Here is a 26,699-nt window from a genome sequence, read left to right as displayed (position 1 = left end):
CCTACATGGGGAAAAATATTTGATGATGGGCTTGTCTAACACACAACCCAATGGCTGGAAATTGAAGCTAGACAAATTCATGTTAGAAATAAGGTGTAAATTTCCATCAATGAGACTAATTAACCACTGGAACAATTTAGTGGTCGTGGTGGATTCTCCATCACTGGGAATTTTAAAATCAAGATTGGATGTTTTCTTTAAGATATCTTGTAAGAATTACTATTTTGGGGCAGTTCTCTGGCCTGTATTATTCAGGAGGTCAGACTAGATGATTACAATGGTTCCTTCTGGTCTTGGAATCTATCAATCTATGAATACTTTGTCATTTCTGAGTGCCCCATCACCAGAAGCTGGAGACAAATTCAGGTTCTACTCTGAATTCCCGGAGAAACAATGAAGGACCTAGAGAGAGCAGCGTAACCACTGGTTACAGGAATCAGTTACGTAGGACTTGGCTGAATGAAGAGTAAGGGTGGTTACAACAAGGAGCTACAAGTGTGAAGGGTACAGGGACTGGGCAGGGCCCTATGCGATTACTACTAAGAGCAACAAGATTAAGTTCAGCCAAAATTTGGGCTGAGTATCAGGAAACATCCTGCAGTAGTGAAGCATTTGATTGTGGAAACAGCTTCACAGGGGTGTGGTGGCCAGAACCTGACTGAATGGAGCAATCCTGCCCTGCCTCCCAGAATTGGGGTATCACCCAATAGGTTTTACTAGTTACCAGTTTATTTGCATCTAAATACACCAACTCACTTCAGATCCCAAATCCTTAAACCTGACCACAGAAGCTCTAACAGGTCCAATCGAGACAGTCTTCAGGGCCAGACCAGAGCTGCTCACCAGCTTGTTTATTTACATCCCTAGACATGCAACTGACAAAATTAAAGACACTTGGTTCCTCCTTTCCTCAGCTACCAGGAGCCTGTTTCCTCTGCAGGAAACCCTCTGCAGCTATCCCCAAAGCTGCACTGGCTTAATGTTAACCAGCACCAAAGGCTGTGTGGATACTCATTTCAGTTTAGCGTAAGTGTATTAGAAACATGTTTAAGCTTAACCAAAATCAGCTACTCACACCAAAATACCAGTATCCACACAGGGGTTGCACCAGTTTAACTAAACCAGTGCAACTTTGTTGTAGACAAGACCTAAGGTACGGGGAGGATGGCAGCTTTAGGGGATTAGCAACACCAACAGCAGGAGAAGCATAGCACTCTGAGCCCAAGCCGGAGCATGTCCAAAACCAGCCCTATTCTCCTTCAAAACAAGGCAGCCCCAGAGTGGGCTGGCCCCACCTGCTGAGACCAGCTGAAAGCTGTGGCAGGTGCTAGTGTCATGTAGGTTCCAAATGGACCCAGTTTAGGGATGGCTAAGATAAAGCGAAAGTGGGTAGTGGGGTAGGAAAAGAGCTGGCCTGAGAGCAGTGACAGATTAACCCTTCCTTTGCCCCTTTTACCTAGCTACCTAGGGTATCACAGACCCAAAGAGTTAAGGATGGAAAAGGCCTATGAGTGCTGGGACCCACTCAAGGCAGGAACCCGACCCTAGGGACCAGCCCTGCCTGGGCTTTAGCAGGGCTCTTCTGTCCATTCCTTGTGATTTCAGGGACTACTGGGTAGCCACAGAAACCAGAGCCAGGCTGGGGGAATGGGAGGAAGGGAAGGAGACACTGCAGTTCCCAGCATGGCAATCTCCCCATGAGAGGCAGACAGACACGCCCTACCCTTGCTGCATTACAGTTGCCCAGGACACTGGCTCAGCTCTCACCAGCATGCACCAGTGCACCATTTCAATTAAAAATTATTTCAAAAAATCAACTTTCATACAAACTGTCACAAATACAAACAATGGTCCAAGTGCCCTGGGCAGCAACGGGCCACTTGGCCTCCAGGATGCTATTCCATCTGTCTCAGAACCTGGGCTTCAAGCCCATCAGGGCCCCTGCCTCCTGCACTATGACTCCACAAAGGGCCAGCCCTGGGACACTAACAGCAACTCTCCCGAAGGACAGAAATCTCCAAGCGCCTCTTAATTTTAATTAATAGATCTGCACTATGCAAATAAACGGAGGTGACTGCATGCTGGTTGGCACCCCAGCAGAGAGCCATTCAGAACTGCCTGAAGTATGACAACAGCTCCAAGTTTAGCAGCTCTGTGTCCAGCGGGCTTGGGGCCTGGGCTGCTAGGAGGGGAGGCTGCTCATGGAGGCGATTTGTGCAAAAAAGCCAGATGGCTGCGGTGTTAATAAAGGAGTACCAGCGCACACCCGTCACCTCAGGGACCTCCTGGAGAAAGGCACAGAGAGAGCACCAGCTGTTTGACTCCCATTGGCAGGAGCATCTTTTGTGTTAGTAAAGAGTCAAACAGATCTATGGAGCTGTACAAATAACTAACCCTGTGGGGCTCTGGTGGCTCCCAAGGAAGAGTGAGGAGTCCGTGGCCATTGAGGGAGGTGTGTCATCCCTCCTGTAGCGGGCAGAGATCTAACTAGGCACCACAAGGGAGCAATAAGAAACAGACCCAATTAATATCAAATCTAGTGAGTTCCTCTACTCAGAGCTCCCCCAGCCCCTTCCACTCTGCTGGTGCAGCTATTTCCAACAGTTTGGTCAGTGGCTGTTTGGTAACACCCACAAGTTTGCAGGCCTCAGGGAAGGAGGCAAGAGCTGTTCTAGAATAAAACCACTGCAATTCTCACATAGTCAGGGTGGGAAGTCACCCCCTAGCTGATGCACTTCTGTAACCACTCAGGGGCTTGTCTACACACAAGGGGTCTGGCGCTTTAGCTGTATTGGTCTAGTTAAAGCAGGACAGTCCTCCCAGGATCGTCCTGTACTGGAAGGGAAATAAGCTATAGTGGTATAAGGCACTTTGATACCGGTCAGACTGTGTCCACACTAGGGGTTGTACTGGTAGAATCATATTAGAGCCCTAATCGACCCAGTTCTACTGGCACAAAGTCTGTATGAAGGCCAGACCTTACTTCTCAACTATTCACATCCCCTCAGGGATCATGCTGGGGTTTGGCTCCCAAAGGAAATCAGACTTGGCAGAGGTGGAGACCGCAGAGGGCGTTGGGCAGGGCCTTGGGCAGGGCCTCCTGTAAGCTCACTGCTCCGGGTGGAAGTGGTGTGTGCAGCTCCCTGGTTAAGGTGGAGCACAGCTTTGCATGTAAAGCAAAAATAGAGCCAGCGTGCCCTCCACAGACCACCAGGACTTACAAAGGACAGAATGAACTTCTGGAGGTAGTTGGGATGCCTAAAGCTCCCCAGGTGGCCAGAACTCCCTGACATCGTAGGAGGCCATATTCAAAAATTGGTATGTTAGGGAGAAGGATCATTGCATGCTGCTGTTTATTAGCAGGGGCTCATGAACACCCCAAAGAACTCCTCTTTCAAAATGGCTGCTGGCTCCTGTTACTCTCCCTGGAAGCAAGACTAAGGCGGAGTCCTTTTTCAAAATAGTCACCATTTCCCATTGGTTCCAGTGAGAATGAAGCCAAGCCACCCTGAGGGAAAGAGAAGGGGACACCTTGGGTACAGCTTGACTTCCCTTCCATTGGAAAAAAGAGGGAGACCACTTTGTTCTTCGGGATACCCACTGGCCCCTGCTGAAGGAGACACTTGCAGTGAGGACTGTTACCCCTAACACTGCACACAGGTATACTGACCAGGGAGTGTGTCTGAGGTGTGTGCACACAGGGGAATGCGAGGAATAGCCAGGCTGTGCGTGTGTACAGGGGAATATGGAGGAGCGTGGAGAACTGGTCAGGGTGCTCTGGCTGCTCCAGAGTGGGGTGACCCAAGTGTACAGGTTAATATGGACATAAATAAAAAGTTAAAATAAAATACTGATTTGAAGTTGACCCTTCCTATCTTCTGATCATTAGAAATATCACACAGGAACCTGCTCTTTGGGTTTCTTTTCTTGTTTACCATTCACATATGAAATTTTAATAACTTTAAAGTACATGGAAATTCAAAGACAAAAATCCACGTTCTACTGAAGTTAAGGCTGAGTAAATAGCAGTAACTTATGTAAAAACATTCCAGAATGTTACACCTATCCCAAAACCAAAAATTACTAACCCAGGAAGCTGAGAGTCAAGGTTGAATGTAAAAGCAATCGAAATATGCTTAGAAATGGATCTTTTTCATTTTTAACCTCTCATGGCCTTCCTACAAGGCACAGGTAAAGTTGCTTGGGTGCCTTAACTATGCGTTTCCATTTCTTATGCATTTGGATTACTTTTATATTTAACCAGAACTCTGAATATTCCTGTTAGGAACACTTGGGTGGGGATAATCACTGATGTGTACTAGGCACCTTCACTATCCTCCTACAGGAGAGGCTGAGCCTCCTCTAACCAGAGCCAACCCCTCTAGGCAGCCTCTAGGGTCCCTCCTCTGCAGATGGAACATACCCAGGAATCAGCAATGGACAGCACAGAAATCCCTAGCACAGGCAGAAGTGGTGGGAGGGGGGAACCAGGCTGCATCTCTCCCCTAAGATCATTTATTAATGGCATGTAATAAACATCCCCCCCCGCCACACCCCCTGCACACCCAGTAACCAGCTGAAGTGCCGGCTTCCCCTTCCAAAGCAAGGGGTCTGTGAAGCCCTGGCAGCCAATGGCAGGCTGGGAGAAGAGGGCTGGGGAGCTCTCTCAGAGGAAGTGCTTTGAAGTGGCTCATGAAGGGCCAGCTGCTGGCACAGCATGAGAGGGAGCAGCCCACTCCGGAGGCAGCGTGTGGAGACTCCCTGATGCGCTGGCCCTTTCGGGGCAGCCTTGGCACTCACAGAGAGATGGCGTGTGAGTAGCCAGACAGCAACAGGGAAAGCAAAGCAAAGAAACCAAACAACAGAACTCAGGGAAATCTCTGGAAGGAAAGAGAATTCTCGTCAAACCTCCAAGCTGTGCCGCACTGCGCCAGGCCTTGGACACCAAGCGGAATGCACAGAGAAGAGAACAGAAGGACATAGGACCCCAGGCCATGACAAACCCTCCCAGGGCAAGCAGCCCAAGGGCCCAGCTACACGAAGTGCTCCAGAGCCTGGGCCACACAACTACTTGAGAGCCACTGGGCTGGACCCCACTATGTGTGCTTGTGTGTGGCCAGAGTGGCAGTCCATCCACATTGGGGCTTCTCCTCTCTCCCCACATGTAGCCTTTCAGAAGAGCTTGACTGCCCCACTGCCCCTTTGGGGGAGAAGGGGAACCCTTGTCCTGGATATGCAAGTTCTGGGCCCTTGCCTCACCACCCCAGTGCAGTGCACACAGATGCATGCAAGGGACAGAGGAGGTACTCAAGGCCACTGGGACAGAGCTGGGTCTGTATTGCTGGTGTGCATAGAAAGCTGCTTTCTGGGGAAAACCCAAGTATGATTCTAGAGCACATTTCCCATCTTCTCCCACAATCCTGTCTGTCTCCAGCAGCTGCTCTCCTTCCTGCACACCGGGGTCTGTAACAGTGATGCAGGATCATGCTTTCTCAGGCAAATCCGTTCCCAGAGAGGACTGTGATGTCTCAGATTTTGATATCAGGTGGAAACTGCACACAGGACTCCAAAGAAAAGATCCTGCTTTGTCCCTGCCTTGGGGCTGGAGACTCCAAGGTGGGGCTGTGGAACGTAGGCTAGAAGCAGAATAGTTTCTGAACTGGAACTGTTTCGCAGCATCCCAGGAGGCAGCCATGTGTGCAGGGATCCCAGGGGCAGTAAAGAACGGCTTATTAAAGGGGCTACAGAGCAGGTTTCCATGTGTGCCAGACAACCCAGGAGTAGGGCCATCAGGGGCCAGCATAATGGGAAAGGAGAGGCGTGTGTGTGCATGTGCACACAGAGGTGGCATGCCTGACTGAGGGAGCCACATGGGGTGGAGGCACAATTCCACAGCCAGACGGATTTACATATTTGTACAGGGAGACACAGGAAATTAATGCAGCCAGAGGGCAAAGCTTTCACACACATGGTCCCAGTTCCCACAGCAACCAGAACTCTACTAGGTCTGTTCACAATGGGGCTGTGCACACCCATGTACACAAACATGCCCACTGGTGGTGTACATTTCAGTGGGACCTTTGACTAGGTGTCCCCAGCTCAGAGAGACCAAGTGAAAGGTGCTTTTGCTTGCCTTTGCTGCCGTAGGATGAAAGAATGGGATGTTTTGCATTTAAATGTTAAAGAAGGTGAGAGCACTTCTTCCCTGACAGCAGCACTCCCAGGCCTTGGGAGCTGGGACCTGCTGGAGGCTTTGGGTGAATGGGGTGTGAAGTCCATATTTCCCCATCTCCCATACACCCTCAATGGGAGCCTGCTGCACTGGCTTCAGCATGTGAAAGCAGCTGTTCTGAAAGGCTTGGAAACACACCTGGTCCTGCCCTGATTCAAACCCAGATCCTCCCACTGAGGAGCCCAGCCTGGCCCTGGAAAGGGAGGAGCATGTAGCAGGAGCATCCCGAAGGTTCCTCTGAGCAGAGGATGGACGGACAGACAGACAGTATTGCAGGCTGCATGGAGGGCCCACCGTCTTAATCACATGGCACGAGAGGAAGGCTGAAGAAATATGCCGCAGGCCTGGAGAGAATGGACAGGTGCCCCCTCCCACTCTCTCTCTCTCTCTCTCTCTCTGTCCTCTCTCTGTGCCTCTCTGTCAGGTCCGGCTTGCTACATACCTCCTTTCCTACATATTTTCTTGTTGGGCTTTCGGGCGCATTCCTTGGAAATCCGTTTTACTGTAAAATGAATAAAAGACTACAAAATAACAGGAGGCTCCACCGGCTGGAGTGGGCATGCAATTACAACCACACTGCCCACCCTCCCGCCACCCCCTCTTGGGACCGCGGGACGTGGAGCACCGCTGTGGGAGGAAAACTCTGGGGCCAAGTGTACTGGGATGGAAGGAAGTTATGGTGCTGTTCCCTGCAGCTTGGAACCCCCAAGGGAAGAGAAGCAGAGTGGCTGGGGCTCCAGAGCAGCTGTCTTCCCACAAAACTGCTCAGGATATGGCAGGCTGTCCCCCCTCCCATTCTCTTCCATCATAGGCTCTTGTGTTATCGAGAGATTCTTGCAGCTGGCACAGCCCGTGGGATCCCACAACTCCCCCTTGTGGTGAGGCTGCCACGGGCCTGAGGAAAGGGTGCTGCCTTCTGGGCACTGCTACTTACAATTCAGCTGGAATCCCCTATAAGAGAAAAAGATTAGAGAGAGAAGAGGCACCCTGAGGCACTCAGCCTCACCACAAGGGGCTGGGTCCACAGTGCTCCAGCCCCCACCCAACTCCACGCACTTAGCCCCGGCTGGTCCCAGCGAAGCACATATGCTACTGCATTGTGCCGTGCATGCAGACATCTCCCCTGACCTCCAGCAGAGCATGGCACCACAGAGAGGAGCCAGCCCAGCTCTCCTTGGTCCCTTTCCAGTCACGAGTGGCGGGTGATCCCATCCCAGCAAGAGAGAGAGTGTTCCTCCCAGCCAGCTGCAGCAACCCACGCCCCAGAACGAGCGCAAGAACCTGAGGGTGGGGAGGGTGGCGAGGGAACATAAACCCAAACCAGCTCAAGACGGAGCCTGGCACTCGGCGCCTCGGGAACCCAAACCAGCTCGTCACTCTGTGGACCTGCGGTCAGAGAGTCCCTTTCAGTTTTGGCAACACAAAAGAGGAACCCGTGACAATGCCATGGAGGGGAAGGGAGAGAGCTGTGGGGGGGAGGGGAGAAGAGAGAGCACAAGAGACAGAGAGAGAGGAAAAACAGCTGGAAGGCAGAGGGCAAGCTGAGTGGCCAGAAAAAGCTTTTCCGCAGACCGACAGCATGCTGCAGGTTCCACAAGCACATGCTTCAAACACAACATCCAGGTGAGACCAACCAGAGCTGAGAAGGAGCAGAATAACTCTGGGACCCCCCACCCACCCAGAGAGTGCACGTCTCCTCCTGGCACCCTGGGCGGACTCACCATCCTCGGTGGGAATGTAAATGTTGAGGTACAGGCAATCCTCATTGGGATCCTGAATGTACGTGGCAACTATATCCAGATTGGAGGTGAACCAGATGGGCAGCATGATTTCCGGGACTGCACTGTGGATGTTCTGAGGGCAGACTGGTGAGAAGTGGGTAGCATTCCTTATTCCAGACCAGGAGGAGGGTGGCTCAGGGGGCATGAATCTCTTCTCCCCAGTGGGAGGGGCTGCATAAGGCACCCCCAGATATTGATCCACAGGACCCAGAATCTCGCTAGGCAGTGGAACCCGGACCCCTCGTAACTTCCCATAGTGCGTGTTGACAGTCGGGGAGTAGACCTGGCCATCCATCTGTACAATGGCCAAGCTTAGAACCCAGAGCACGAGGCAAAGGTCCCGGCCTGCAGCCAACTCAGGCACTTGGAGAACAGGGGACAAGGACGGGTTTCTCTGAAGTATCAGCCACATTGTCTGCGATGAGCAGCACCACCATCCAAGCCTTAAGCACTCTCCTGAGGGCTCAGAGGAACCCCATCACGGCAGGCTGCTGCTATCTGTCACGCAGAGCCAGACACCAAGGGAGGACAGAAACTGGAACATAAACCCAGAAACGAACTGGAAACAGTGAGCCAGGGAGATTGGGGAGTGTTCCTCTTCAGAGCCCCCAGCCTGCCTGCTGCTGTTCACCGTCAGACAGAGCAGCCCTGACGGGATTGACGGCTCTGTGGAGAGAGGGGGAGAGGAATTAACAGACATGCACTCTCTCACTGGTGAGAACGGCAGCTCTACCTGACTGAGAAAATCTGCAGCACAAAGGGACCTTGGAACCCACCAGCACATCCCCAGCCCCCTGATTCCAGAGCCTGGCAGAGGTGGGGGAGAGATTTTAATACCTCACCAGAATGCTCCTCACCTCCAGCCTTAGAGAGAGAAAAGAGCCCCTGGATAATCCACTGCTGCTGCCTCCCAGTTACCAGCCAGCCCTACAGTCTGGTCATGCTAAGTGGTGCCAGCTGCAGAGGAGGACAAGAGATTCCTGGAGATCTGGGGGAAAAGGGGATCGGAGGCCTTGTAGAGGTGGGGTGTTCAGACTCCAGAGCAGGAGGTATGTGTGTGTGAACTGCAGAAGCATGGGTCCAGCACCCAGGCTTGAGACACCCAGAGCAGACAGATGATACTAAGGAAAAGGGGATTCAACCACAAACTGGGGAAGCAGCTTGCACACCAGCTACTGGCTTAAGGCTGGGGCAAGGTTCACAGAGAGACAGCCCATGCTAATGGTATCCCGGGGCTGCAGGGGAAGCGAGAAGGCCTGTGTGTAGGGAAAGGACACCACCAGAGAAGAAAGATGAACCACCTCTTCCCCTCTCCTCGGAGTCCAGGTCTGAGGAGCACACTAGCAAGAACGTGACTAGAGCAAGAGGCTGCCAGACTTCAGGAATAGTCAACAGGCCAAGAGAGCACCTAGTGCTTCGAGCTTGGGATGGGGAATCAGTACTGCTTGGTTCCATACTCAACTCTGCTCCCCATTCCCTTCACAACTTGAGAAAATGACTTGCTTTCCCTTCCTGGAAAGAACAATACAGAGCCGGGTTCTCCTGAGAGCAGCTTGAAACCCTGAGATGAAGTGCATGACCATTGACCAAACTAAGTCAAAGCCCCATGGAGCTTTGCAATGAGGCCAAAGGTGAAATGGAAAAACTGCTTGATAAGTTTGTTACATATATTGCTGAATGCTGCGGGGCAATTACCAGATAAGGATTGGAACTTTATAAAAGTTTGTGAAGCTGACTCATCAACAGATATACTGGGAAACCAGCTCTCACAGACAGGACAATTAACCAGGAATGTAAATTGCTTTATTGCTAATTACCAGAAAACTGATGTTGTCAGCTCTCACAAGCAAAATGGTATTGATCAAAACATGGGAAAAAATGGTTACTCACCTTCTCGTAACTGTTGTTCTTCGAGATGTGCTGTTCATGTCCATTTCAATCAGGTGTGTGCGTGTGCACGGCAGCTGGAAGATTTTTCCCCTAGCAGTATCTGTCGGGTTGGCCAGGCGCCCCTTGGAGTGGCGCCATCATGGTGCCCAATATAGAGCCCCACCAACCTGCCACCCCCTCAGTTCCTTCTTGCCAGCTACTCTGACAGAGGGGAAGGAGGGTGGGTATTGGAATGGACATGAACAACACACCTCGAAGAACAACAGTTACGAGAAGGTGAGTAGCTGTTTTTTCTTCTTCGAGAGCTTGTTCATGCCATTCTCCCATCAGGGGACTCCCAAGCCTAAATTCAGGAGGCAGGGTCGGAGTTCAAGTGTCCACTGACTGGAGCACCGCTCTGCCAAACATCGCACAGTCTCTGGCCTGCTGGGTAATTGCATAATGTGTGATGGAAGTATGTATGGAGGACCTCGTCGCCGCTCCGCATATTTTCCAGGTCAGGACTTGCGCCAGGAATGCTGCTGATGAAACTTGCGCCCTAGTGGAGTGCACAGTGAGCAGAGGAGCAGGCACCTCTGCCAGGCTATAGCATTCATGGATGCAGGACATGATCCATGAGGAAATTCGTTGGGAGAAGACTGGAAGACCCTTCATCCTGTCTGCCACAGCCACAAACAGTTGAATGGACTTCCTAAACAATTTCTTTCTTTCAATGTAAAAGGCTAGCGCTCTGCGGACATCCAGTGCGTGGAGCCTCTGCTCCCTGCCACTCGAGTGTGGCTTAGGAAAGAACACTGGGAGGAAGATGTCCTGGTTGATGTGAAACTGGGAGACAACCTTCGGGAGAAAAGCTGGATATGGCCTGAGCTGAACCTTGTCCTTATAGAACACAGTGTAAGGGGGCTCTGAAGTCAGGGCCTTGAGCTCAGACACCCTCCTCGCTGAGGTTATCGCCACCAGAAATGCCACCATGACAGGTAGAGTAGGGCACACGTCACCAGCGGTTCAAAGGGCAGACCCATCAATTTGGAAAGGACCAGATTGAGGTCCCAGGTCAGGGTCAGTTGCTGGATGTGCAGATATAGCCTGCTGAGACCTTTCAAGAAACGGCTGACCCTAGGGTTGGAAAACACCAACCGGTCTTCTGAACCTGGATCAGGGGTGGGCAAACTACAGCCCGGGGGCCACATCCAGCCCTCCAGCTTCTGCCAGGGAGTGGGGTCCGGGGCTTGTCCCACTCTGGCGCTCCAGCTGGGGAGTGGGATGAGGGGCTTGCCCTCCTCCATGCGGCTCCCGGAAGCAGTGGGATGTCCCCCCCCGGCTCCTTCACATAGGTGCAGCCAAGGGGCTCCGCATGCTTCCCCCACAGCTCCCCTTGGCTGGGAACCAGGGCCAATGGGAGCTGCAGGGGCGGCACCTGTGGACAGGGCAGCACCAAGCTGCCTGGCCACACCTCCGTGTAGGAGCCCAAGGGGGAACATGCTGCTGCTTCTGGGAGCTGCTTGAGGTAAGCGCCGCCTGGAGCCTGAGCCCCTGACCCCTTCCTGAACCCCAACCCCATATCCCAGCCCTGATCCTGCTCCTGCCCTCTGAACCTCTCGGTCCCAGCCCGGAGCACCCTCCTGCACCCCCAACCCCTCATCCCCAGCTCCACCCCAGAGCCCGCACCGCCAGCTGGAGCCCTCATCTTCCCCCTGCCCCACACCCCAACCCCCTGCCCCAGCCTAGAGCCACCTCCTACTCCCTGAACTCCTCACCTGGCCCTACCCCAGAGCCCTCACCTCCTCCCACACCCCAACCCCCAATTTCGTGAGCATTCATGGCCCTCCATACAATTTCCATACCCAGATGTGGCCCTCAGGCCAAAAAGTTTGCCCACCCCTGGCCTGGATGGAAGGCAGAGATGGTGGCCAAGTGAACCCTTATTAACGACATGGACAGTCCCTGCTGCTTGAGATAGAGAAGGTAGTCCAGTATGAGTGGTACAGAGGCGAGCATCGGGGACAAGTGATGCTGCGCCAACCAAAATGATAATCTCTTCCACTTGGCAAGGTAGGTAGCCCTGCTGGAGGGTTTCTTACTGTCAAAGAGGACTTGTTTAACCAGGTCTGAGCAGGAGAGCTCTGTGGGGTTCATCCATGGAGCTTCCATGCCATGAGGTGCAATGACTCAAGGTTCGAGTGTTGGAGATGCCTGGGATCCTGAATTAGTAAATTTGGGAAGAGTGCCAAGGTAACTGGGGCTTCCACAGACATCTCCAGGAGAGATATGTACCAGTGTTGGCAGGGCCCAATTGGAGCTATCGATATCACTGAAGCCTCTTCCTGCCGTATCTTGAGGAGTACCTTGTGAACAAGAGGGATGCGTGGGAATACGTAGAGATGAGGGCCTCCCCATGGGAGGACAAACGCGTCTGCAATTTAGCCCGGGCTGTGGTTCAGGAAGGAGCAAAACTGTTGGCTCTTCCTGTTGTGTCATGAATAGGTCCATCTGGGGAAAGTCCCACCGTTGGAAGATGGAGTTTGTGATGTCCGGGCATAGGGACAACTCATGGCCATGAAAGGACCTGCTGAGACAATTTGCCAACTCATTCTGTACTCCAGGGAGGTACGATACTTGCAGGAGTATTGAATGAGCTACACAAAGGTCCCACAGCGTGAGGGCTTTGTGGCACAGGGGAGAGGAGCATGCACCCCCGTTTGTAGAATGGGATATAGAACATCGCCGTGGTGTTGTCTGTCATGACTGATATACATCTCCCTGTCAACTGGGCTCAGAAAGTCTAGCATGCCAGACGCACCGCTCTCAGCTCTCTGACACTGGTGTGGAGAGCGAGTTCCACCTGAGACCAGAAGCCTTGTGTCTTGAAGTCTCCAGATGTGCCCAGAGCTGACGCATCCATCACTAGTGAGAGAAATGGCTGAGGACTGCTGAAGGGGATCCCTGCACTCACTACCTGTGTGTCGAGCCACCACTGGAGGGAGTCGAGGACTGGGCAAGGCAGAGTCACGACCCTGTCCAAACTGTCCTGTGCTGACCAATACACCAAGGCTAGCCACAATTGGAGCGGCCGGAGTCTGAGCCTTGCATGTTGCACCACATAGGTACAAGAGGCCATATGTCCTAGAAGCTTCAGGCAATTCTTTGGTGGTGGGAAACTGCCTGAGACTTCAGATGATGTCACCCAGGGCTCGAAACCTTGCTTCCGGGAGGTATGCCCTGGTCTGTGTCAGGTCCGGTACCGCCCCTATGAACTCTGTCTGCTGAACAGGGGACAGAATCGATTTCCCCACGTTCAGGAGAAGACCCAGTTCATTGAAAGACGTTCTTATGAAGTCGACTTGTGGCTCCACTTGTGCCCTGCGGCGGCCCTTGCTCAGCCAGTCGTCGAGCTACGGGAACACCTGTACCTGGCGCCTGTGTAGGAATGCGGCCACGACTGCCAGGCACTTGGTAAACACACAAGGCAGGTACTGCAGACATGCCAAATGGGAGGACTGTGAACTGATAGTGGCTGCTGCTCACCACAAGCCTGAGGTACCTTCTGTGGGACGCTGTAATTGCTATATAAAAGTATCCGTCCTTCAAGTTGAGAGCGGCATAGCAGTCCCCTGGATCCAAGGAAGGGATGATGAAGGCCAAAGAGACTATGTGGAACTTCAGTTTCCTCATTCACTTGTTGAGCTCTCGAGGTCTAGGATGAGCCTGAGGCTGCCTTTGGCTTTCGGTATTAGGAAATATGAACTGCTTCCACAGCCTGCAGTGAAAGAAGCGAGTGCACCTCCTGTGTGAGGAGTTGCTCCTGAGAAGCATCCCTGAAGAGGGACAGGGAAGGGGGGTGGACGGGCAGAAAACTGGAAGGAGTATCCCTTCTATACCATGTGGAGCACCCAGCAGTCCGATCTGATATGGGCCCACGCAGGGTAGAAAGGAGATAGTTGGGACGAGAAGATTAGGCGGGTCGGATCCAGTTCAAGTTCTAGTGTGCCATCCTTGTTCGCCCCTTAAAAAGGCCTACTTCTAGCTAGACAAAGGTTTGGACGGGCCAGAACCCTAGCCTGAGGATGGATGCCGCCTCTTCCTGCCGCTCCTGCTTCTCCTTCATGAGCGATCCTGCCAGTTCTGCAGTTGGTAGAAATGCGGAGGAGCTTGCAGCCTAAAATGCTTCTGCGCATGGCGGGGGTGTGGAAGCCCAGCAATATTTTAGGGAGGCGCTTGAGTCTTTTAGGCTACGTAGCCTTTTATCCGTCTTATCGGAAAATAGAGTCCCCTCAGAGGGGAGATCCTGAATGGTCTGCTGGACCTTGTATGGCAGACCTGATACCTGGAGCCAGGAGCCCCTTCTCAAGACAATCCTGGTAGACATCACCTGAGTGGCCACACATCAGCCCCATCCAGAGTGGACTGCAACGAAGCTCGGGAAATGAGTTTGCCCTCTTCCACCAGGGCCGAGAATTCAGCATGGGAGTCCTGCGGCAGCAGCTCTGCAAACTTTGCCATTGCCCCGCATGTATTGTAGCAGTACCTGCTGACAATGGCCTGCTGTTTAGAAATGCGGAGCTGCAAGCCGCCAGTGGAGTAGACCTTTGTACCAAAAAGGTTGAGTTGTTTTGCCTTCTGATTCCTTGGGGAGGGGGCTTGGTCGCCCTGGTGCTCGTGTTGGTTAGAAGCATCCACAACAAAGGAATCTGGTGGAGGATGGGTATACAAGTGCTCGTAGCCCCTGGACGGCACAAAATAGCATCTTTCATTGCACTTAGGCATGGGGGCAACGAAGCTGGGGTTTGCCACAAGGTTTTTGTGGTGTTGGCAATGGTCTTCATGAGGAGTAGGGCAATACATGCTGGTCCAGAGTGGCCGAGGATATCCACCATTGGATCTGCGTCCTCCATTACCCTCTCCGCCTGAATGCCCAGGCCCTTGGCAACCATCCTCAGCAATTGCTGTAGGACCCTGTTGTCCTCCAGGGCCAGGGCTACCAAAGCGCCCACTAGCGCTTCATCTGGAGAGGCGGAAGAGACCCCCGGCAAAGAGTGGTTGCTCTCTTCCCTCCGTGCCCAAGGGGTTCTGCGCTGCTTGGGGATCCTGGGCTGGAGCCGACGCGAATGGTGCCATGGCCCTCTGTGCCGGAGCTGTATACGTCAGTACTGAGGCCGCCAGTGCTGAAGCTGGACCCAGTGGTGCTGGGGCTGCCAGTGCTGAGGATGTCGGCACTGATACCGCTGGGCCTGGCATAGCCGGCGCTGGCATAGCAGGGGGAGTGATGGAGCTACCCCCGATCCTGCCGATGCTGGTACGAAAGTGGCTGAGGCCTCCGCCACCGCCCTAGAATGCGACCCTTCGCTCTGCCTTTGGCCTTAGTGAGTCCTTGGACCCAGGGAGTCCAAAAGGGCCACTGTGCGGGGGGCTGCCACGGCACGGGCCATGGTGCCAGGTAAGGGTACCGGTGTCATGATGATCTGGACCGTCGACTTTTGCTCTTACAAGATCAATAGGAGTCCGACTCCGAGGTCTCTGAAAAGGAGGACCATGGAGGAACGGTACTTCGAGGCACCGAGGGTCTGCGCCAAGGACTCAGGGCCCGACGAGGCTCCTGACCCTGTTCTGGAGCCAGGAAGCAGTGCACCGGGGATGGAGATCGCTGGGCCATCATTTCAGGCTTTCCTCTTGAGGGTGCTGGGGGAGCAACCTCTCCCGTCTAGGTGGGGAGAATGGGGCCGTGAGCTGGAGCAGATCCCATGCTGCCTCAAACGCCTCCGGGGTCGACGGGAGGTGAAGTTGTTGGCTTGGCCTCGGCGAGCAAGAAGGGTCCGGACTTGACTGCCCTTCCATTGGGGCAGGAGTTGACGTAACTGTCTCTCACAGTGAGGCCGAAGTAGTGTGGACCGGCTCAGGTCTCACAATGGCTGGCTCCTTCAGTCTACCGGGGGAGGTGATGGACACGACCCCTCTCCGGCCACTGCTTCTTCTGCGGCACCGGTGATTGGGACTGTGCCTCCCTGCAGCATGTGAGCTGTGAGTGGAGCCATGACGGTGCCAATAGTCCTTGTCTTTACTCAGCACTCATCCCCATGCCAAGGGTGCTGGGGCACTGCGTACCAAGGAGGTGGTACTCTGTGCCAGATCCGCCAGCCCGGAATCAGACTGGGGCCAGAGAGCCACTTCCTGTAGTAGGATCTTCAGGCGCTGATCTCTATCTTTCAGTGTCCTGGGGCGAAACCCCATGCAGATCCTACAGCGATCTTTTTGACGGCTCTCCCCCAAACACTTCAAAAACGAAATGTGAGGATCGCTTCTCGGCACACACTTGCTGCAGACCTCACAGGCTTTGAAGCCAGAAGACTGTGCTGGAGGGGAAACCCCTCCAAAGGAAACTTAATAACTAAGTAAAGTACCTACTAACTACTTAACACTAACTACAGAACTAATTAGAACTCTATACAGACTGCCAAATGTGCTTGTCAGACAAGAGCAAGGGGAAGTTCCAGCTAACTGTCACTGGCAATCAGAAGGAATGGAGGGGGTGGCAGATCGGTAGGGCCCTATATTGAGCACCATGATGGCGCACTTCAGGGGATGCCCAACAGATACTACTAGGAGAAAAATCTTCTGGCGCGCGCACACACCAGATTGGAATTGACATGAACAAGCACTCGAACAAGAATTGTTTGATGTTGTTGCTGCAAGTGTAATTGAAAAGGAGGTGTTATGTCACCAAAATAAGAAAGTAGCTATTAGTAAATAAGTAAAGTATATTATGTTTAGAATCTAGTCCAACCCCCTGCTCAAAGCAGGACCGATCCCCAACTAAATCATCCCAGCCAGGGCTTTGTCAAGCCTGACCTTAAAAACCTCAAAGGAAGGAGATTCCACCACCTCCCTAGGTAACGCATTCCAGTGTTTCACCACCCTCCTAGTGAAAAAGTTTTTCCTAATATCCAACCTAACCTCCCACACTGCAACTTGAGACCATTACTCCTTGTTCTGTCATCTGCTACCACTGAGAACAGTCTAGATCCAGCCTCTCTGGAACCCCCTTTCAGGTAGTTGAAAGCAGCTATCAAATCCCCCCTCATTCTTCTCTTCCACACACTAAACAATCCCAGTTCTCTCAGCCTCTCCTCATAACTCATGTGTTCCAGTCCCCTAATCATTTTTGTTGTCCTCTGCTCGACGATTTCCAATTTTTTCACATCCTTCTTGCAGTGTGGGTCCCAAAACTGGACACAGTACTCCAGATGAGGCCTCACCAATGTCAAATAGAGGGGAACGATCACATCCCTCGATCTGCTGGCAATGCCCCTACTTATACAGCCCAAAATGCCATTGGCCTTCTTGGCAACAAGGGCACACTGTTGACTCATATCCAGCTTCTCGTCCACTGTAACCCCTAGGTCCTTTTCTGCAGAACTGCTGCCGAGCCATTCGGTCCCTAGTCTGTAGCAGTGCATGGGATTCTTCCATCCTAAGTGCAGGACTCTGCACTTGTCCTTGTTGAACCTCATCAGATTTCTTTTGGCCCAATCCTTGAATTTGTCTAGGGCCCTCTGTACCCTATCCCTACCCTCCAACGTATCTACCTCTCCTCCCAGTTTAGCGTCGTCTGCAAACTTGCTGAGGGTGCAATCCACACCATCCTCCAGATCATTAATGAAGATATTGAACAAAACCAGCCCCAGGACTGACCCTTGGTGCACTCCACTTGACACCGGCTGCCAACTAGACATGGAGCCATTGATCATTATCCGTTGAGCCCGACGATCTAGCCAACTTTCTATCCACCTTATAGTCCATTCATCCAGCCCATACTTCTTTAACTTGCTGGCAAGAATACTGTGGGAGACTGTATCAAAAGCTTTGCTAAAGTCAAGGAACAACACGTCCACTGCTTTCCCCTCATCCACAGAGCCAGTTATCTCGTCAATCAAGGGGAGATGTGTAGTGTTATAACTTCAGAGCTAGGTAACAGAGCAATTCCAGATGGACAGGACAGGACAAACTGTTTTATTAATGCTTAGCTAATATGCCCTGTGTACCAAACCACAGCTGGTGCAGAATGCCTCTAACATTTTGCTAACTTCTGGAATGCCGTGCTCAAAACAAGATAAGAAACTAGTTGCAATCTGTGTTTACATGCAGGCTCTGTACAGGCCTAGCAAAATATCATTGAAAACATGTCAAAGAATATAGTTAAGAATAATATGTTAGGTCCAAAGTAATGCAAAGAAATGGTGAAAGACTCATCTGTTGTAAACAACCTGAATATATACAGTAGTAGAGTGAAGCTCAGATTTTGAGGCAGTAGACTGACCAGCTGCATTACTGCCTCCCAGACAGGCTGGTAACATATAGACCTTCCCTTTTGTATTATGTTGTATTAATCTTTGACTAATGAAGTTGATTAAGCCTAACTATTTGACATCTCTCGTTACGGAGTTAATCGAACTTGTAACATGACAGAAGAGCCAAGTATTGCTAATTGACATGGAGAGCATCTGCCTGCAGACGCAGCACAAACACAAAGGAATGCCTGGTGGGGCTGGACAGAGATAGCCTCCACTGGACAAGTGGAAGAAAGGAAGGAAAGCCCAAGGGTCAGGGCACAAGCCTAAGACTTGGGAGACCTGGGTTCAAACCCCTGCTCCACCACGAACTCCTTGGGTAACCTTGGGCAACTCCCTTAGTCTCTTTGGGCCCCAGCCCATGCGCTGAGGGGTGTGTGAGGATAAATGCATTAAAGATCATGAGGCATACTACTGTGAGGGGATGCCCTCAGCCCTCCTCCCCCTGCAGAACCCACCCCATGAATCCCTGCCCAATGACCTCTCCCCACTAGGTTTCACATAGCAGCCATGAACCGCAAAAGCCCTCTGCCTTAGTGAGAAGCATTCATGTGTTGGGCGAGGGCTGCCCCCCACACTCGTGTCTCCTCCCCTCCCCTCCCCTCCAGGTACTGTCTGAGGGGCATACAGGGAGTGGGAAATGGAAGGAGCCCCTAGCGAAGCAATGGTACCCACAGCTGTCTTCTGCTCTGTGGCAGAGTGTATATGCAGTCACTGTGCATCCATTCTCCCCTGCCAGGGTGTCTCACTGCCAGCCCTGGGGCTTTGTTTTAGTACTGCGTCTCCTAGAACACAGTCACCTCTTCCTCTCTGAGTCAGCCCAGCTGCCTTCCCCTCGCCTCACTATTTGTCCCCTTCATTACTATCCCCACCTCCCAGCCACACTCCAAGCAACCCCAGACCATCCCACTTCTGGATGGGTCCTAGCCCAGCTCCCAGTACCCTGGGCTGGAGGGCTCTCACCAGGGGTCCCCCTGCCAGTGACAGCGTTATGGATCAGGCATTAAAGTGGAGAAGCAGCTGAGCAGTCTCAGTACAATCAGGTCAGTGTGACACGCTCACACTTTGTTGCCAGTCAAGCAAAGAGAAACTGCAAGGGCCCTCGTGCAGGGAACCCTGGCATCATGTGCCTGCCTGCCAGCCCCAGCGGGGGACAGTCCCTGCCTGTGAAGGAAAGCTGGCAGGAAGCTGCTTCAGATGGGGACCTGTAGATGTGTCAGCAAGCAGAGCTCCTGCACCAGGGAGCCCTTGCTGGAGGGTGTTTGGATTTACAATGCTCCGCCATTCCCCTCCCCCAGTCTGGGAGCTATTCTGCCTGCTGCATTTGTTTCTTATGTAACTAGTAGTCCCCTCCCTCCCTCCCTCTCCTTCAATGCTGCTGCCTCCTGCAGGGATGAGGCAGAGAAAGGTGGTGGAGGCTGCTGACTCACTGTGAAGTCCCCATCAGACAGTGCCAGGGAAGGAGAATAAAACCAGTGCGGTTGGCAGCCCAGCCCAGCCCAGCTCCTCTTCCTCCGATGGCCAATTTCACAGATGAGTCCCCTGCCCACAGGGGACCACTGGCCTGGCAGGGCTCCCACTGGGAGCCAGGTGCAGTAGGGACCTGGCTAAGCAGTACTGCCCTTACCCAGGAATGGAGGCTGGGTAGCAGCAGGACCCTTTCCTTTGTGCCTCTGTAGCAACCTGGCAAATCTCCCCAGAGAGCATGGAAGGCTGCACAGAGGTGCCTTGCAGTTATTGGAGCATAAAATAAGAGCCTTTTGCTGGCTAGCTGGAAATGGTTCACTTCTGGACTCCACAGACCAGAAAGCACCTCTGTAGAGAAGGAAAATCCAGAGAGAAAAATACATACAGGGTATCTGAAAGTTGCACTACATTTGTGCAGCTAATTCACTGCTGGTAATTAAGGTATGGGCTCCCACTGTGTCTGGCCTTTCCAAGACAGCCAGGGGAGCACAGCATGCACTGAGAAATCAGCACAGAACCTCCATAACAGGAGACATTTGGCCTAGAAAGAGGGGGTTACTTACCTGTAACTGGGGGTTCTTCAAGATCATAAAATCATAGAATATCAGGGTTGGAAGGGACCTCAGGAGATCATCTAGTCCAACCCCCTGCTCAAAGCAGGACCAATCCCTAATTTTTGCCCCAGATCCCTAAACAGCCCCCTCAAGGATTGAACTCACAACCCTGGGTTTAGCAGGTCAATGCTCAAGCCACTGAGCTATCCCTCCCCCGCAAGATATGTGGTCCCTATTTGTATTCCATACATGGGTGTGCATACATGCCATGCGCTTGAGTCCACAAGTGTTCCTTAGCAGTGTCCTCTTGTGCTCGCAGCCGAGGGTATAACAGGCCATGCAGGTTGACACTGCTCCAGTATCCCTCTTACTGCTGTCCAGTCCATTCTGCAGCAGAAGGGATGGAATACAAATAAGGAAACTATCTCAAAGACCTCTCCAGTTACAGATCGTCTTCTTTGGGTGATGCTTCCTATGTATATTCCATACGTGGGTGATTAGCGAGCAGTGAGCAGTATGGAGGTGGGCACGAGGATGTGATAGGAAGTGCAGGCTGCAGTATGGTTTGGCCCACAGCAGCATCCGTAGCTGCAGCTTGTGCAATAGTGTAGTGGGACGTGAACGGGTGGACGGAGCAACAGGTTGCTGCACAGCAAAGGTCTTGCAATGAGATGTCTGTGAGACAGGCCAATGTGCCAGCTTGCACTCACATAGAATGCGCTGTGATTCCATCAGGCAGGGGTACATTGCATTGTGTGTAGCTTTTGTGGATGCACCTGGAGACCCATTGGGAGGAGAGGGCCTGGCCCTTGGATCGGTCGGCAATGGCCACAAATAGAGGTAGAACGCCAGTGCACAGCGGATGTCAATGGAGTGCAAGACCCTGTCCATGTGAGGTGTGTGTGGTCTGGTAGCTGGATGCACAGATATAGGTGGAACTCCGACACTACTTGGGAGGAATTTAGGGTATAGCTGTAAGAAAACTTTATCCTTGTGGAATACAGTGTAAGGGGAGGTCTGTCATAATGGCTGCCAGTTGACTGATCTGTCTAGCTGAGGTAATGGCTACCAAGAATATCACCTTCATGGAGATGTGGGAGAAGAAGCAGGTTGCCAGTGGCTCGAAGGGTTGCTTCATGAGAGCGGAGAGAATGAGATTAAGGTCCCACACTGGTGTGGACCTGAGTACTGGCAGGAAGGTGTTGAGTAAATCCTTCATGAAATGGACAGTGGTATGGTGTGAAAACATGGAGGCACCACCCACTGAGTGTGGGCGGGGGGGCACTGCGAGTGCTAAGGGCTAGACCTGACGTTTTGAGATTGAGAAGGTAGTTGAAGGACAATAGGTATAGATATAGCGCTCAGATGATGGTTATTGAGCCCAGGAGGTGAAGAGTCTCCATTTAGCTTTGTAGCAGACACTTGTAGATGCCCTCCTGCTCTGGTTAAGGATGCGTCACACGAGAGTGGAGCATGACCTATCGCCGAGCCCCATCCAAATACCAGGCCATGAGATGAAGAGAGCCCAGATGTCAGACCCTGCCCTCACCTTGTGTGAGGAGACCCAGGAGTGTCTGGAGCTAGAGTGGTGTGCAGGTGGAGAGTCTAAGGAGGTCCGTTAACCAGAACAGATGGGGCCAGAATGAGGCTACGAGTATCGTGGTGGCTTGGTCCCGGTGGATCTTGTGCAGCACTTGTGGGAGGAGGGGAATGGGGGGAAGATGTAGTGGAGGTCATCTGTCATGGGGAGGAGAAGGGCATCACCCTGCAAGTTTTCCCTATGGCTCCCCTGGAACAAAAGAGGAGCAGTTTTGGGTTCTCATGATTGGCACAGAGATCCCCCTGCAGGGTGTCCCGTTTGTGGAACAGGCAACGGACCATGTTGTCGTGTAACTCCCACTCGTGGTTGAGGTAAAGAGTCCTGCTGAGCACGTCGACCAGGGCATTTGGGGTGCCTGGGAGATACTTGGCTTGGAGCACAATGCGGTGATTGATGCCTCAGTTCCAAAGGCGGATGGACTCAGAGCAGAGGGAAGGAGACTTGGAGCCACCCTACTTGTTGATGTACACAACTGCCACAATGTTGCTGGAGAGCAAATGAACACAGCAGGACTGAATGAGGAAGAAATGCCTGGCACATGAAATGGACTGCCCGCCGCTGTAGCACATTTATATCCATCCTGGTTTCTCATGGTGTCCACACCCCCTGGATTGTGGAACTGTTGGGGAGGCATCCATTGTGAGGGTAGCCTGTGGGTAACAGGGTGAAGAGGGTATCCACCATGACCTTGGAAGGATTGGTCCACCACGTGAGGGAGGAGAGCACAGTTCAAGGAAAAAGAACCCTGGCCTCCATACGGTCCGGGTTGGGCCTGTAGATGGAGAGGAACCACATCTGGAAGAAACACATAGGCAGGCGAGCATGAGATGTTATAAAGGTGCAGGCTGCCATATGTCCAAGGAGAGAGAGACAATGGCAGACCATGATGCGGGTCCACAATAATGGTTGTCAGGTGATGCAAATCAGTCTGCCAGAAGAAAGGCTTGTGCAACACAATTGAGTCATGCTCCAATAAAGTGGATCACCTGTGCAGGCATGAACACCGACTTTTCCTTGTTGATGCAAATACCTAGAGATGCCAGGAGAGTGGGAAGGGTGAGGATGGCAGTGATGAGCTCCTGGTCGGAATAGTGTGACAAGGAGCCTGTCATCTAGGAAGGGATGTACCAAGTAGCTGAGGTGGCATATTTGTGTTGCCATTGAGGTGAAAAACTTCATGAAGTCTTGTGGAGCAGTGGCTATGCTGAAAGGGAGGACCCAAAATTGGTAGTGGTGGTGTCCTACCCGAAAACAAAGACATTTTCAGTGGGCCAGGTGAATGTCCACGTGGAAACAGGTGTCCTTCATGTCCAGAGCCATGAACCAGGCCCTCCAGGGGAGAGATGGGACAATTGATGTCAGCATCACCATACGAAATTTGGATTTCTTGATAAAGGTGTTCAACAGCCGAAAGTTGAGAACGGGGTGGCGCCCTCCACCCTTCTTCAGGATGAGGAAGTATGGGGAGCAGAAGTCTCATCCCATGTAAGGAGGTGGGACCTGTTCTATGGCTCCCTTTAGGAGAAGGGCATCCACTTCTTGTTGGAAAGGCGTTAATGTGAAGGCTCCCCTGATGATGTCTGGGGGTGGGGGAAAATTGATGTTAGGGAAAAGAAAATTTCTATGGAGCATCCATGGTGTATGATCTCCAATACCCAACTGTCTGCAATGGTCATGCCCCAATTGTGGGCAAATAGGGCAAGACGACCCCCAAAGATGACATGGGGTGCCGTGGATGGTATCAGAGGAGGTTCCCAGGTCTCTACCGTCATGTCAAAACTGGGGTTTTGGCTGTTGGTGGGAGAGGGTCAAGGAGGTGGTCATGGCAGAGGCAGGGAAGCGCAGTCGTTGGGAGCGGTGCCACCTGCATGGGGCTTCCTGCTGGCATTGGTAGTAGGCCAGGTAGGGCATGTGTGGGTGTGGATGAAACTGCTGCCTCAGTCACCGGTGTGTGGGGCCAGAGTATATACCCCATGGGTCCATAACGTGGCCCTGGAGTCCTTCAAAGAATGAAGGGACTTGTCCATTTTATTGTGAAACAGCCTGTCCTCCTCATAAGGGAAGTCCTTGATTGTATGTTGGATCTCCCTGGGGAAGCTGGACAACTGGAGCCATGAGTCCTCATGCATGATGACCCCAGTCATGAGGGAGCAAGAGGACATGTCAGCCAGCTCTACAGCCACTTGGAGACACACCTTGACAACCAGCACCTGAAACTGCTGCCATAGGTCTGGTTACTCTGATAGCCTAGAGAAGCTATTAAAATCATACTTGGCTAGCACAGCCTGTTAATTCACAATCTGGAACTGTAGCACTGCCAAGGACTATATTTTCCTCCCCAACAGGTCCATGCACTTAGCCACCCTATTTGGAGTGGCTGACTTCTGTGGGTGCTGGTGTGCTGCTCAGCTGCCGCATGGACAACGAGAGAGCTGGGGGGGTGGCTGTGAAAAAAGAAAATTTGTCCCCTTAGCTGGGCACAATATCTCTTCTGCCCACTTTGGTGTGGGGCACAGAAGGCAGGGGTATGCCACGCGGTCCACGCTTGGTGGAGGAAGGCTTCATTAATAAGCAGCACCACCCTTGAGAGCCCCTGAGATTGGGGAATGTCCAGGAGCTGGTGTTGCTGGTCCTGATCCTCCTTCAGTGGCATCCCCAGGTCCACTGCCATCCTCTGGAGCAAGTCCTAATATTGCCAATGGTCATCTGGCAGAGAAAGGAAGGAAGGAGTAAGTGCCTTGTCCGGTGAAGAGGAAGTTGCCGTGGGGATTGGTGTAGGCAACGGCATCTATGGAGGAGTCTGGGAGGAGTGACAGAATGTTTGGGAGGGTGGGTAGTGTGGGTGGTAGGGGTACCAGGGCATCCCATGGGTATCAGTAACAGATCCTCGCTGTTGGATCATACACTGGTGAATAAGGCAGTTGGGGATATGACTCCAGTTTGCAATGTGACATCGGGGACAAGGAGCGTTCTGGCTCTGAAAACTCCGTAGACTCTGAGGACGGTACGGGCAGCGGGGGAACCAGCGGTACGGCGCCTGTAGTGGCCTGCCCAGCAGGAGCAGAAGCGGCCTGTCTGCCAGAGTGGGAACCGCTCGGGTGAATGTGGGTCCAAACAGGCTTGGAGAGAGTGGGTACAGGAACAGCAATTTCTCTGTGGAAATGACGGGCTGCAAGCCGCTGGGAGTCTGTAAAGTGCCTTTGGAGATACCAGAGTGCCCCGATGGGTGTCTGCAGAGTTGGCTTGTCCAAGCAGCATGGAAGTGGTGGCAGGATAGGCAGTGTGCACGCTGGTACCAAGGTGACCATCAGTACCACTGGGTCTCATTTGCACCAAGCTTTACCCTCCACAACATTTCACTCAACCTGGCTCAGGGAGGAAATGCTGTGAGGGAGCAGTCCACTGTGGGGATCTGCTCTTGTGCCTGTCCGAGTGCTGCTTGCCCTCATGTCTGATCCAAGCCATGCAAAGTGCTCAGAGGGGTGCTCACCACTGGCAATGGTCACTAATATTGGGCATGCAGTCTCATTGATTCCCCCATTAGAAATTTACGGAGGCAGAGCTCCCAAGTTTCCCAAGTTCAGGGTAGGAAGGACTTGCAGATGGAGTAACAAGCCACGATGTGAGCCTCGCCAAGGCAGAAAGACACCTCTGGTGCTCGTCGCTCATGGAGAATGAGCACAGGCAGGGGAGACAGATTTTAAACCCTGGAACGTGGGGCATAGTACCCAGGTGGGACTGTCCCCAAATGGGGAGAAACTATCACTAACTAAACTATCTACTCTACAACTACTATGTACAACTATGTACAAGAATGAACAACATCCATTTTGAAGCACTTGGAAGAGAGGAAGGTGATCAGGAACAATCAACATGGATTCACCAAGGGCAAGTCATGCCTGACCCACCTGATTGCCTTGTATGATGAGATAACTGACTTTGTGGCTATGGGGAAAATGGTGGATGTGGTATGTCTTGACTTTCGCCAAGCTTTTGATATGGTCTCCCACAGTATTCTTGCCAGCAAGTTAAAGAAGTATGGATTGGATGAACAGACTATAAGGTGGATAGAAAGCTGGCTAGATTGTCAGGCTCACTGGGTAGTAATCAACGGCTCAATGTCTAGCTGGCAGCCAGTATCAAACGGAGTGCCCCAGGGGTCAGTCCTGGGGCCGGTTTTGTTCAACATCTTTATCAATGATTGGGATGAATTGCACCTTCAGCAAGTTTGCAGATGACACTAAGCTGGGGGGAGAGGTAGACATGCTGGAGGGTCAGGATAGGGTCCAGAGAGACCCAGACAAACTGGAGGATTGGGCCAAAAGAAATCTGATGAGGTTCAACAAGGACAAGTGCAGAGTCCTGCACTTAGGAAGGAAGAATCCCATGAATCGCTACAGACTGGGGACCAACTGGCTAAGCAGCAGTTCTGCAGAAAAGGACCTAGGGATTACAGTGGATGAGAAGCTGGATATGAGTCAGCAATGTGCCCTTGTTGCCAAGAAGGCCAAAGGTATATTGGGCTGTATTAGCAGGAGCATTGCCAGCAGATCGAGGGAAGTGATTATTCCCCGCTATTCAGCACTGGTGAGGCCACACTTGGAGCATTGTGTCCAGTTTTGGTCCCCCCACTACAGAAGGGATGTGGACAAATTGGAGAGAGTCCAGCGGAGGGCAATGAAAATTATTAGGGGGCTGGGACACATGACTTACAAGGAGAGGCTGAGGGAACTGGGCTTATTTAGTCTGCAAAGAGAAGAGTGAGGGGGGATTTGATAGCAGCCTTCAACTACCAGAAGGGGGGGTTCCAAAGAGGATGGAGCTCGGCTGTTC

At 52.4% G+C, this 26,699-nt stretch overlaps 1 protein-coding gene across 8 annotated transcripts in view; it reads right to left on the bottom strand.

Annotated features, from left to right (window-relative positions):
* NLGN3 (neuroligin 3) overlaps nt 1-26,699 on the bottom strand; it is a 133,338-nt gene that overhangs the window by 58,161 nt on the left and 48,478 nt on the right. For 4 of the 8 annotated variants that reach the window (XR_014712976.1, XR_014712977.1, XM_084639119.1 and 1 more), the window contains exons 2-3: nt 7,954-8,679; nt 6,675-6,734 (exon numbers count right to left, since the gene is read on the bottom strand). The exons of 1 other annotated variant lie outside the window; for it this stretch is intronic. Coding sequence is in view for 5 of the 7 variants with exons in the window: in XM_084639119.1 (XP_084495245.1) it covers nt 6,675-6,734; nt 7,954-8,425 (532 nt within the window). In the remaining 2 variants the exon portion in view is untranslated. The remainder of the gene's footprint in view (nt 1-6,674; nt 6,735-7,953; nt 8,680-26,699) is intronic. 3 more of the 8 variants (XM_084639120.1, XM_084639121.1, XM_084639122.1) reach the window with 1 other exon arrangement.

The sequence above is a fragment of the Lepidochelys olivacea genome (assembly GCF_965140295.1).
Source record: "Lepidochelys olivacea isolate rLepOli2 genome assembly, chromosome: 9".
Taxonomy (NCBI): Eukaryota; Metazoa; Chordata; order Testudines; family Cheloniidae; genus Lepidochelys; species Lepidochelys olivacea.
This window is presented reverse-complemented; position numbering and strand designations above follow the sequence as displayed.